Source organism: Sinocyclocheilus grahami, unplaced genomic scaffold (genome assembly GCF_001515645.1).
Source record: "Sinocyclocheilus grahami isolate Dianchi unplaced genomic scaffold, SAMN03320097.WGS_v1.1 scaffold943.1, whole genome shotgun sequence".
NCBI classification, from domain to species: domain Eukaryota; kingdom Metazoa; phylum Chordata; class Actinopteri; order Cypriniformes; family Cyprinidae; genus Sinocyclocheilus; species Sinocyclocheilus grahami.
This window is the reverse complement of record NW_015506122.1, coordinates 362,757-376,147: the sequence shown is the minus strand read 5'-3', so window position 1 is coordinate 376,147 and position 13,391 is coordinate 362,757. Positions and strand designations below refer to the sequence as shown.

Genomic DNA, 13,391 nt, shown 5'->3' with positions numbered 1-13,391 from the left:
TGTGTGTGTGTGTGTGTGTGTGTGTGTGAGTGAGAGTGTGTCTGTGTGTGTGTGTGTGAGTGAGTGTGTGTGTGAGTGAGTGTATGTGTGTCTGTGTGTGAGTGAGAGTGTGTGTGTGTGTGTGTGTGTGTGTTTGAGTAGCTTAGAGGTAAGGATCGAAGTACAAGGAGTTGAACTTGAGCTTGTGAATCAGAAGCGAGAGTCATTGGGCTCCCCGCCCCCAGCGTGAGCGCTTGCCTACGTGCTGAGAGAAACGACATGCAGAGAGCCGGCGCTTAGCCCCATGACCAACGGATTTCATTTAGTCCTCTCAGCTAAGCCCATCCATCTCTGTACGCCCACAAAACTCAGATCGCGCGCGTGCAAAATGCACTTTTGTGCGCTCAAAATATGATCTTTCGTGCGCAGAATTGTAAGCCCATAATGTATCGGTACTTTTACTCCGCTATTTTCCTCCGTTTGTGGTCGTTACATGCTTATTTTAATTTTATTTTTATCCATCAACGTGATTGGATAGAGAGTAATAGGTCTCGTGACTTTCGTCAAATCAAATTGTGCATAGAAAACTTTAACCGCCAACTGTTTATCGTGGCTCAGCAAAGAGACATGCATGCGTGTGTGTGTGTGTGTGTGTGTGTGTGTGTGTGTTTTCCTTTGAAAAAGTTTCCCCAGAAATACCTCGCTATTAAATGCATTTTTCCTTACAAATTGTATTATCAGCATAACAATTTGAGTAAATGTGTAAAAGGTATGGCATGAATTTGCCATCCTTCTACAACAATGTGCATTTATGTTAAAATTGTAACATAAATTATCAATTTTATTTCTTTATTGCAAAAGGCTAAAACTGGCACCGTTTTGGAGAGAAATGGGCTCTCGTTTGAACCCATATCATGGTGTGTGATGCTGAACTATGAGTTTCTAATGGTGTTTGTATTTGCACTGTTCTAAACATTAATATTTTATGTGCAACAACAGCATATGCTGTCTCAGTGGCCTTACACATGATTTTAACATGATTGTACTGAGAATAACTTTCATCTTTTCTTCAACTGAATACTGTTTCCGTGCTGTTTTGATGTATTTTAAAGAGTTGGCAGTCAAAATTAAAACTGCTGGATGATAGATACTCTTCATTCTTTATGACAAACAAGATAATGTGAATTACAGAATGTACAACGTTTTTAAAATGTGTCAATTGCAGTGTACAGCGTTTATTATGAAGGGGAAGAATCCACAGCTCAGTACTCACTACTCAATACTCATGAGTACTTTTAAATAGGCTACTCTTTAACTCTTACTCAAGTAGTTTTTGGACAAGTACTTTTACTCTACTCACAGTACATTTTTTGGAAGGTAATGGTACTTTTACTTGAGTATATTTTCTCAGTACTCTTTCCACCACTGACGCTCGCATTAACCTATAGGTGCAGAAACGCACACGGCCGCCGCTCATCCAATTAAACCGGGAACATTCCTTGACCTGAACCTACCGCATTTTGATCTGAATGTTTTCCATTAGCGGAGCAAAAGGATGCTGCAGGAGCTTTTATCAACATTGACTTTTTTGTAATGACATTTGACCAACTAGTTTCAAGGCAGTTTTTAGTGGATGCACGAAAAGTGTTAAAAAAAAAGTATTTTTGTGTGTATTTTCCTTAAAATAACAGCCATTTGATTTGATATTTCTGTTATGTGCACTGCAATTCTACTATTTTACTCATAAAATGAGGATTTCTTGGTATAAATCAATGCATTTGGGTTTATTCAGCAATATCAAATCATATTTTTGACCAGTTTATCCAAACAGTTGCTGGTCCCTATTGACTTCCATAATATGGAAAACAATACTATGGAGGTCAACTTGAGACACAATAGCACTAAATGAGGTTTGTGACACGTCTCTCAGCAACCAACAATAACCTCTGTCTCAGGATCACCTACTATTTAAAAGGCTAAAAATAAAAGTGGGTTAACGACAGGCACTTGTTACTACGTATGATTAGTGTGGGGAAGCAGGCAAGGGTCAGTCTTGAGCAACTGCGGTGTGAGGAGAGTGGCGGGTGGTCTTCACAGACACCCCCTTACAGCTGCCATAAAGCGCCAGAGCCTCGTCCCAAAAGAAAAACTGAAACAATCCTATAAAAGACTCTGTTATCAGCAGGTCAGAGCTCTTAAGAGATATATACGGAACGATCCAGGCTTTTACACAAGCACCATGTGCTGTAAAACCTCAGAAAGGACTGGCAGACACCAAACCTGCTCAATGCTCGACTCGTTGATCAAAAATGAGATTTTCCACATTTGAAGGCATAATACTTGGTGGACTAATTGTTTATTGTGATTATTACTACTAATAAATGGAATTATTTAAACATTTTGTCACATTCCTTTTGCAAACCTTTAAAAAAAGCAATCAACAAATTAAAGCTGGGGGGAAAAAAAACTTTATTTTTGTGGCATTTTCAGTATTGGATTTAAATATGGTAAATGTGCTAAACTGAGCTGCTCTTATTTGTAGCTGAATGCATAATCGCAAGTGGCAGGAAATTGTAAAGCAATTTGTGAATGACGTGGACTGCAATTCCGCAAGTATCTATCATTTTTTCCAAGGGCACAGATTCAGTATTTAGCTCATGCTTTAATCCAAAATGACTTGCCTAATTACTATTTCTTTATGAGACTGCCATGTTCAGCAGATGGCAAGCACTAAATTATGAATGGTTATCTGCCAGAAATAGAGATGTACTAGCTATAAAAAGACGTCCAACACAAATAAAAGGAAAAGCCGGTTTTGTTTTGGGTGTTGTGTCATGATTGAGTCGTGTTGAAAGCAGTGAGTCTTGAGTTTGCGCCTGAGGATTAGGAGGGATCCGTCTGTTGTAACATTTAGTGGAAGCTGATTTGACTGTTTGGGTGTGAGAACAGTCAAGTGTTTCACTTAGCTTTGTTGTAGGGAAACAGGGTTGTGGGTGTGTCGAGGCGTGCTGTGGGAGTCATGACGGCTGTGGTCGTAAACCGGGCGATGTATTGAATTCTCACAATATATTAGTGGCAAAATTAGCAAACGATTAAGCATCATCATGAATAGTACCATGCTTTTTAATGCACTGTTCATGTGTACACACTCACAGTTCTCTCTGTTAATTTCATATTTGTTTTATTTAATATGCATTTATTTATTTATTCATAATGCTTGCACAACGCTTGTGAACATTTAGTACTCAGGGGCGATAGTGATCCAGTAGAGGGAGTGCTGAAGGTCTAGACAGTGTGATATACTATTATTATATATATATATATATATATTATTATTACTATTTTTTTTTTTTCGAATTTATTTTTATAATTTCTGTTTTTATTTTCATTTTAATGTTTTAGTAAATTTGTTGTGTTTTTGTCATTTCATACTGTACATATATATATTGTATTTGTACAATTTTTTTTTACAATTTTTCAGCTGAAATTAAATTAAATGTTACTTTTTTATTTATTTATTTTTTAATGGTTTATTTTATTTCAGTTAATTTTATTCTATTTTAAGTCATGAAAATGCTGCAGATCGATGACACTGGAGTAGTGGGCACATTTGAACTTAAGAATATATTTATTTTGGGCATTTTTAATTAATAAGGACAGTGGCCAGGTGACTTTAAAACCTTGTGAGCTGGATTTCCTGGAACTTTCTATTTGGAATTACATATAAGTGAAAATAAAGTAAACTCAGAGTGCTGTGTGTTTACAAAGTGAGCTGCGCTGGCGCTGTGGACATCTGAGTTCATTTAGAGTGCTCTCATACAAGGCAAACTTATTGTGAACCACCCTAAAACTAGTGCTGAACAATAAGCAAATGGGATGCACCAGTTATGACAAAGCAAGCAGCATGAATCTGGTAATGATGAAGATATGCATACTTTCATTTCTCACCCACATCATCCCAGCTGTCATTCGCTCCATTCACATACAGACAACAAAGACTGCTGAAGCTGTACCTACTGTGAGTCACGTACATAATATAAACACTAACCCACTGACAAATCAAGTCTGAATGACTAGCTCCTACAGGAACACATTCCTAAAAGTGTGTTATGCTCTCAATTTGATTGGTCAACCCAGGCGAGCAGCTAGAGATACGCTGCATCTTCGGCACTTGATCTTGACTGCTAGTCAGATTGCTAAGTGCTAACTGTGCTAACATAGTGTCCAGTTGGCTGCTTCTCATCGCCAGTCAATCAACCCAGTCATTGCAATTTTTAGCCGTGAGTTTCGAAACGCCCTGCACCATAGAACTGTCCACACTGTCAACAAATGAATCTTAACCAAATCCCACAATGTCCCAGATGAAAAATGGACAAACTGACTGTTTCAGAAACATCTGTTCTCTTTAAAATCACCCGAAAGCTTGACATAGGAAATAATCATAATATAAAACTCAACTTACTTTTCTTTCTTTGATTTGACTTCTTCCTTTTGCCTATAAAAGACAGATGCAACAGAGGTTTAATTCACTCAAAATTAATATCATGTCACTCTTTACTCATCCTTGGTGTTACTTTTTCGCTGGAACACAAACATAATTTTGGAAGAATCTTCAAGCAGATCTTTAACACAACACCATATTTCCAAGCAAATACAGTGCCATTAAACCAAATCCCACAATGTCCCAGATGAAAAATGGACAAACTGACTGTTTCAGAAACATCTGTTCTCTTTAAAATCACCCGAAAGCTTGACATAGGAAATAATCATAATATAAAACTCAACTTACTTTTCTTTCTTTGATTTGACTTCTTCCTTTTGCCTATAAAAGACAGATGCAACAGAGGTTTAATTCACTCAAAATTAATATCATGTCACTCTTTACTCATCCTTGGTGTTACTTTTTTCGCTGGAACACAAACATAATTTTGGAAGAATCTTCAAGCAGATCTTTAACACAACACCATATTTCCAAGCAAATACAGTGCCATTATACATTATGTTTGCATTAAACATTGTAAGTTATCGTGATCAAATTTCATTGGCATCAAATCTGTTGCGACATATACTGTATATGTCGCAACAGATTTGATGCCAATGAAATTTGATCACGATAACTTACAATGTTTAATGCAACTGAAGTCCAACATGTGCCATAGGCACCTTTGATTTAAAATCTCCAGAACAAGGGAAGACTGTCATAAAATAATGACTTAAACTTTGGTCTGTTCCTCACACAAAGGTATAATTTGATTGCAGAAAACGTAGAATATAGTGTGCCAGTCCAATAGAGTGTATTGAATTATTGAAGAGTTTGTGCTCCCACAGAACAAATAACAGCATAGTTAACGATAAGCATGAATGGCACGATTTACATTTTGCAATGAGCTATTTCTTGAAGATGCATTTAATCTTAGTTTTAGAGACGTACCTGCATTCACACTTGGTGTGTTCTGTGAAACTCAGTTGAAAATTATGCTGTGATACACGATGTTTGACTCGCAGTACCTACAGGAATACACAAAAAAAAGCACATTTAGTGTGAGAGCATGTATTCATGCACTATATGACTGTATTTTATCATTTTCATTTTAGTTTACACACTGTTGAATGAATAACAAGACCAGGCCTCAACTGTGGCCAAGAGCAACTTCAGTCACATAAATGGGGCATAAACACAGTGTGCAGCGGTAAACAACATAGCGGACATGCCAGTTAACACCGCCTCGCTGTCCCAGCGTTGGGCAAGCATGAAGTCATAGGAAGCAGGGTGAAGGACTGCACGCGCTGGATTGAACCAGTCTCACCTCCATGGTGACGTTGCGCGTCTCTGTAGGGACACACTCGAGCGCTTCGTCGTTGCAGCAGCCTGCACAGCGCATGAGAACCACACAGGACGGGATGTACGTGTGCTCGATCTCGTCAGGATACTCCCGAATGATGTCTACCAGCAGCTCTCGAGTCTTACACGCACTTTTTTTATACACATCCATGAAGGGAATCACTAAAGAGGAAGCAAAGCGAGAAAGTTCAGTCACTATCATACCTTTTTTTTGCTTTTTTTTCTGTGAAACGCAAAAAGACAATTTTTGAAGAATCTTCATGCAGCTCTTTTCCATGTTCATAATGACCATGACTGAGTTTGTCCCTCACACAAAGCTATCATACGACTTCAGAAGTCTTGACCCTTGTGAAAAAAGAAGTGCAATTAATTGTACTGAATGTGCACTTGTAGTGTACAAATCTTAAAATAGTGTTTTCAAACTGTATGTTTAGACATCATATAATAAATATATAATATGAATTAAATAAAAGGCAACTTTCGTGAAAGTGCACTTTGTAATAATGTCACATTAAAAGTTTAACTTGGAAGTACATTTTAAATAATTGTTTTATTAATCTTTTGTTGGGCTTAAAGGAAGTACACAAGTATTTTGATGTGTTGACTAATATACTAAACCACATGTAAAGTACTTGATTATGCTTTTAACTTTAATGTGTTATTTAATATAACATTTAAAGTTACTATATTTTTATTTGACTAAATTGCAACTTATACTTGTATACTTTTTATAGCAAGCAGTCATGGTAACTATGAAAAGAGTGGTGTGAAGATTCTTCTCCTTTTGTGTTCCATGGTCAAAATAACAGCATACATGTTTGGAATAAAATTAGAGTAAATATATATATATTTTTTTACAAAAACATTTCCTGAGCAAGGCCCACCATTAAAGCAATCCGTGGCATAACACCTGCTCTGCTCACTGGGGACTTCACTTTCCCAAGTGGGAATAAAAAAAAAATGTTGAGGCACACACACCGGCACATGTGCCCCACTTGCACATCCACCCTAATCTGTAAACCTCCCTAAACTGGCTTCCCATCATTCATTCTGATCACGTGCCTCATGACCCGCTGACTGCCAGGGAAAAGCATGACCTCAGGCAGTGTGGCGCCAGGCTTCACTGCAGACACCTGACCTCCATGAGAAGCCCACCCTGCCTGACACTCCCTGCCATCCATGAATCTGTCAGTGCCCCAGAGCCATGCAAGAAAACCAAACACAACTGCATTCATGATGCTGATCATGATAAAGTCAATAATTGCTGGTAATCAGTTGGTGGTACCAGCCACATTTCACCCAGTGCCCTAGCATGGCACTTCTTCATTTATGGCCATTTTGTTTGTATCTCTCGTATCTTTATTTAGCGAAGTGCAAAATCACACAAGGTCCTGCTTTGATTTAGTAACTCTTAGCCAGTTACACTATGGTTCTGTTTGTTATTAAGCAAAAACTGACTACTACTAACCAAGATTCAATATGTTCATTTAATGCAAAGCAAAACCGTCTAGCACAGGAGTTCTACATTGTGGGAAAGTGCTTATGAATGGAAGCAGATTGGGAATGACGTAAAAATAACAATACACGTTTCCCCAGAAACGTAACAGGGACTCTATACAAACAACCAGGTCCACTGCTAGCAAATAATTGTGACCTTGAGGACAAATCAGGAATAAATCATGCAATCGTTGTTAATAAACAAACTCAGCCATGGTCAATGACTCCACACAAGGTTGCCTGCGGGTAGAATAAATTATTCACTTTGACGATCCTAATGAGGGTGGGAAATATGCCCTGACTCCTAATCTTGAGTGCCCAAGCAAATATTTATGTAAGTTCAGGCTCAGTGTGATATTAAACTGATTAAGGAGAAACAGTGCTGCGTAACAAAAGAGAACTGCAAACATACAGCATTGGATGGACTATATAGGCCTATTACCTGCCTCAGGACTGGAATAAAACCATTTGCAGTTTAATCTTTGCCTTCAGAATGCCATTACATGTATGTCCTCCAGGTGGCGCTGGACTCTTAGCCCCATTTCCAAAACATTTTTCATATCATACATACTTCAACATTTATGAACACTGCACATAAAAAGAGACTTACCCTCATTTTTGCTCTTCCCCCCTTCTTTGGGTATGTGGGCAGCCTATTAGGACAGAGAAGTGACAGTTCTAAGTGACAGAACACATAAAGCAAGTTATAATCTGACCTGTGTTATACACCACTGAAAGAAACTAACAGTAATGCTTGGGAAATGCTTGAGCTTTGCGCAACCAAATTAACTTAATTTATGCTATACGTGGTCAGAATGTAGAATTAGATGCTTAGTACATAAGTAAGGATTGAGGACTCTTATTAAAGGAGTTTAAAGTAGTGGTTCTTGTCCTTTTTGACTCCCATTGGCCAAGAAAATAATAAAAGGCACCACTATTTAGGCTGAAATATTTCCTCTGGTACTGCTGTAATGGTGAAAAAGCTGCTTGTTTTCCAAACCTTTAATTACCATTAACGTGCAGTCTCAACAGATAATAAACAGCAGTTCATTTCATGATTCGATTAGTTTCGAGAACTGTAATTCCTTCGGTAAAATCAACAGCTCAGCTGTTGATGGTACAAATAAAAAAGCAAGAAATATGATGTCAATTTATGAGCAATGTCAGAGGAAATATAAAAACCAAGCATTTAGGGTGTACAACAGCTTGTCACTGGGGCAGTTGCATCAAAGCTACACACATTGTACCCTTTTACATGGGTATATATTGGTATTTGTACCTTATCTACCCCTACAGAGCACATATTAGTACCTTAAGTGTAACTACGATCCAGTGTGGGTACATCTAAAGAAGTCCTATAATCGCAAATATACCCAAACTGTACACTCTAAAAATATATATATATAACCCAGCATTTTTTAGAGTGTAGTTAGATTAAGTAAGACTTATTTTAATTTTAAGCCATCCTATGGTCCCCTTGCTGAGACCCTCTAGTAGGCCCGAGGTCCTTAAAACCAGAGAGGCTTTCCAAATCTACACTCTAAAAAATGCTGGGCTAAATACAACCCAGTGCTGGGTAAAATAGGGACAAACCCAGCAATTAGGCTGTTTTGACCCAGCGGTTGGGTTAAATGTTCAACCCAACCATCTGGCTAGTAACCCAACCGCTGGGTCAAAACAACCCAATTGCTGGGTTTGTCCCTATTTTACCCAGCACTGGGTTGTATTTAACCCAGCATTTTTTTAGAGCGTAGTAGTAGTTTTTTTTTTTTCTTTTTTCTTTTTTTCCCTCAGGATATAGAATCTCCTATAATCTTTTTAAAATGGAATTTCATCTTATACAATCTTAGTATGGGAGTTCATCTGTCATTCAGAACGGCTGCAGAATGGTTCTCCTGCTACAGCTCAGACTATTCTTTCCCCCGCCTACAGATTAGTCTCGCCGGCGAGAGAGCGCGTGATCGGCCGCTGGTTGGTCGCGTTACTGCAGGTGGTGCGTGGACCGGCGCAACAGCTCTCGGTGTTGCGTGAGAATCTCGCCGGTTTGCCTCACAGACCATCTGCTTTATATCTAAGCAGACATGTTTCATATTCTGCACCTAACATTAGGACAATGACGACTAACCAACAAACAAACCTCATACACATGTGTTTCACGCCATGAAACATGCGTTGCCATATCACGATTCAAGTAGGTAACGTTCAGGTAACATCGTGTCATTATTCTCGTCAAGAGAGCAGTTGGTTGCATTAGGCACTAAGTATTAAGGTATCGCGAGCACTAATAAAATGCAAAAGAAAGTCAATGCTGTGTCTGTTTTCACAGTTTTACTAGTAAGAAATTCCCTTCTGACTGATTGAACAGAACAGGATACTCCCGTTAGAGCACGTAGTCTATTGTATATCTAACATAACTGCTTCAACTGGAAATTTGCGTTTATATATATAAAAAAAAGTCTAATTGAGATGAAATCCCTGTACTTCCGAGGATAGAAACTGGTGGGGCAACTGTATACCTCCACATTAACAGCAAACGAATGGCTTTATCCCACCATCATTTCTCACATTTCAAACAAAGCCCTTACCTTTACAGCAGAAAGATGAAGAAGAGCCGCAAAAAATAATTGTAGCGAATAAACAACAAAGTTCATGATTGTAATTCCAGTGGTGTGTTGCGGCGAGCGCCACTGAACAGTCTCTGGCTCTCAAAACTATTCGAAGCGGAATATGAATATGAATATGAATATGAATATGATATCGTGGGTCAAAGTAACGATTCCATGCTGCCTTCAGGACCGAAGCACCTGCGTCGAATCCACTCAGATGAACTTCTTCCAGAAAATATAATAATATAAAGAATAGCAATTGCAGTCAAATAAAATAATAAATAAGAAAAGAAACCGGGGAAAATCCACACTATATTGGTCCTCCTTCTTCGCCACGGTATAACGGAAAGTCGACGATTAATAAATCGGATTCCAAAATGTCACAGACAAAACAAAACAACCAAAAAAGTTTTCAAGCGCACCCTCCACTCTGCACGCGCGACTCTGGGGCCAGGGAACGGCTTTTGCGCATGTGATTATCCTCAAGAGCAAGACATTACATGTGCCGGTATAAAGTGATCCGATGGCAAGCCCTGGTTCAACTGCAGCAGACGTGTCCTTCTTTTCCTCGTCTTATTTCTGCTATTGCTTTGGCTTTTGTTGTCTTATATCGTTGTGGATGTTATCTGGCGGTTTGGAGAGGTCTTGTCACTTTGCGCTCGCTCTGTCTTTCAGCTCTTCTTGCCAGATCTGCAATCTTGAGAGAATCGGCACACAGGCGCTGATTGGCCAGCCGGACTCGACGTAGATTATGATGCTCCAATGCAAAGGGCTTGACTCACTTCAGCAGAACTTCAGAAAGTAGGAAATTATGCACAGTTGCCATTGCGTGTGGATTATTCAGATTCATAGACAGTCCAAGAATGGATATAGATCTACAAAAGCATTTCAACTGTATCCATATTTCCTCACACATCTTCCAGTTCGTTTTGTACAGCTTTGACAAGTTCGTGGGCTTCCTAAAAGGAAGGAAGGATGTGACTTGATAAATGCTAATTAACCATTAGTTCTTCTTTAGACATTATGGAAATTAATTTAAGTTAATTTAAGTAACTTAAGTGCATTAAGTTAATGCATCAGCTAACATTAACTACAATACATTGGTTACAATATTTATTAATCTTTGTTAATGTTAGTTCATGTTAGCTCAAGTCCATTAAATAATATGAACAGACACAACTTTTAATTTCAATAATGTATTGTTGAAATTAAAATGAACTCATACTAAAAAAAAATGCTTTAGATTTAAAATTGTAATTGTTAACTTGTATGTGGCCAACTGCAGTTGATGAAGGAAAGTACTGCAGGCATATAGGGTTTTCTTTACAATACATAAATGTTCCTTATGTTTCTATTATTGAGAAAATCTAGCATTTTGCAATATATTGAGGGTCCCTGGATTGCCTGGGAGTCTGGGTGAGGGAGTCCTGTGAAGGTTTATTGTGTTGAATTATGCCAAAACAAACTTCTTTGGTGCTTTTCAAGTGTTCAAATAAGTTGACAACATATTGTTCCACTGAAAGAAAAGTGTCTTGGGAAGAGTACAGAGCAAAGCCAGATTTATACTTGTTTCACCAAAGAAAAAAAAATCTTTGCATCTCATCGATATATAACAGAATAAGTGTAAAATAGGTGTCAGAGTTGGCTTTAATAAACATAAAAGGAACATTAGTTTGAAAATCAAACCAGTTTCTCAAATACTGGCTGAGTTTTAAAGGTAATAATATAACTTTATATAAGTATGTCACACAGAGGTTACACAAACCGTTAGTTAACTGTAAAGGAATTACACTGGAATCCCTGTGATAAACATTTAAACTACCACAATAATATTTACAGACTTCTAATGTTACAGGTTCACATGCTTTATGAATGATGCCTAGTTTATGTTTGATCTTCTAAATATGTATGTAAATATTAAAATGTTTTTCATTTTCACAAATCTGCCTGTCACTCATGTCTCCATCGGGACGCAGCTACCTGTGCTTGGCAGTCCTGTCATATTTTGAAACTAAGGCAAAAAAAACCTTGTGGATGAATGAAAATATGAGCTGATGTTTACTCCCCTGCGGGCCGTAGGAAGTGGCAGGGGGTAATACTGGGGCTTCCAAGTTCCCATGAGTACAACTGCTGAGAAAATCTAATTCAATCTGCTGGTACGTGAAGACTCAAGGATGGCGCCCCAGTAGAAAGATGGGAGATTTAGACGTAGCTTCATTTCCCTTCGAAATCACCATGACCTCTTTCTCACTCACACAAAAAAATACTCATTCCCTATGTTCCCTGCCACAGATGGGTCACGGCCTTCTCTCCCACAGCGCTCAGAGTCAGGCACTTTACTCTGTTACTATGGTTGCCAGCCACTTAAAGTCTCCTTCTCTTTATGCTCTGTCCTTATCCTCGCTAACTTGATCCTCGAGTGATAAGTAACCTCTGCTGTTTCTCACTGTGGAACTATTTGGCCTGATACACTTGTAAACCATGCACTCATGCTTTGGCACAATAACAGTACTAGTATTCAGTGATAAATGTCATCCTGGAGAAAAGCTGATTTCATATAATGAATTAGCTTGTAGTAAAACTTTAATAAGCATGTTTGGGGGCATCGACTGAACATCTAGAGTGATCCAACGGGCAATAATGGCCACTGCATTTGCAGCATAAGGCAAAAATAAATTCCATAGCTTTATGAATGCATCTAGTAAGATCTTTGTTGATTTTCTTGAACTCAAGTGAGAATGAATTATCTCGGCAGAGAGGAGAAAGAGCTTGTGTTCATTTAAAGGAATTGATGATGAATTCATTTGATTGAGCAGAACAAGTACTTGTTGTAGATCTCTTCACCAAGTCCATTTATTCAGTTTCACCCATAGAGGGCACTGTGTAGACATGCTGATAATCCATAGAAAACAACTTTACACATATTAAGAGCAGCTACTTAGATACTACATGATGCGTCATGCTATATATTTTGTATAAAGTATGTTTAATGGCCCTATAACGCTCTCACAGTCACATCGATAGAATTCATGCCCATATAATTCAACAATCTAAATGCATTGGTTTTATTCAAGTCAATATATATACATGATTTCAGATTTTAATATTCTCATATGAGGATGCACACTCTGATTAGATTTAATTTCTATACTTCACTGAAAAGTGTATATTTAGATTTAAATTGAATCTTTTTCTTAGGCTTTTCTTTGATACTATCATTGTCAAGGACACATTGTCCATAAGCTCACATTTCAGCCTCCTGCTCTATTTTTTAATAAGTGATTTTTGCATCGAAAACCTAACTCCAGCCAAGGTCTGTCCCACAGGTTTATCTGTCGCCTTGTCCAACAGTCTGAGTGTATTATGTCTTTGTAAAGGGCCTGATAGTTTCTGACACAGAGCGGAGGACACACTCAGATAATTCACACCACGAGTATCCACAAACATATTGCGCACAGCTGCACTCC

At 38.2% G+C, this 13,391-nt stretch overlaps 1 protein-coding gene across 4 annotated transcripts in view; it reads right to left on the bottom strand.

Moving 5' to 3' along the window:
• LOC107564512 (vascular endothelial growth factor A-A) overlaps nt 1–10,600 on the bottom strand; it is a 14,088-nt gene extending 3,488 nt beyond the window's left edge. For 3 of the 4 annotated variants that reach the window (XR_001606244.1, XM_016249606.1, XM_016249609.1), the window contains exons 1-5: nt 9,904–10,600; nt 7,929–7,971; nt 5,787–5,983; nt 5,411–5,487; nt 4,769–4,801 (exon numbers count right to left, since the gene is read on the bottom strand). Coding sequence is in view for 3 of the 4 variants with exons in the window: in XM_016249606.1 (XP_016105092.1) it covers nt 4,769–4,801; nt 5,411–5,487; nt 5,787–5,983; nt 7,929–7,971; nt 9,904–9,969 (416 nt within the window). In the remaining variant the exon portion in view is untranslated. Of the gene's footprint in view, nt 1–4,441; nt 4,475–4,768; nt 4,802–5,410; nt 5,488–5,786; nt 5,984–7,928; nt 7,972–9,903 lie in introns of all 4 variants that reach the window. The other variant, XM_016249608.1, reaches the window with a different exon arrangement.
• Nucleotides 10,601–13,391: the final 2,791 nt, after the last annotated feature.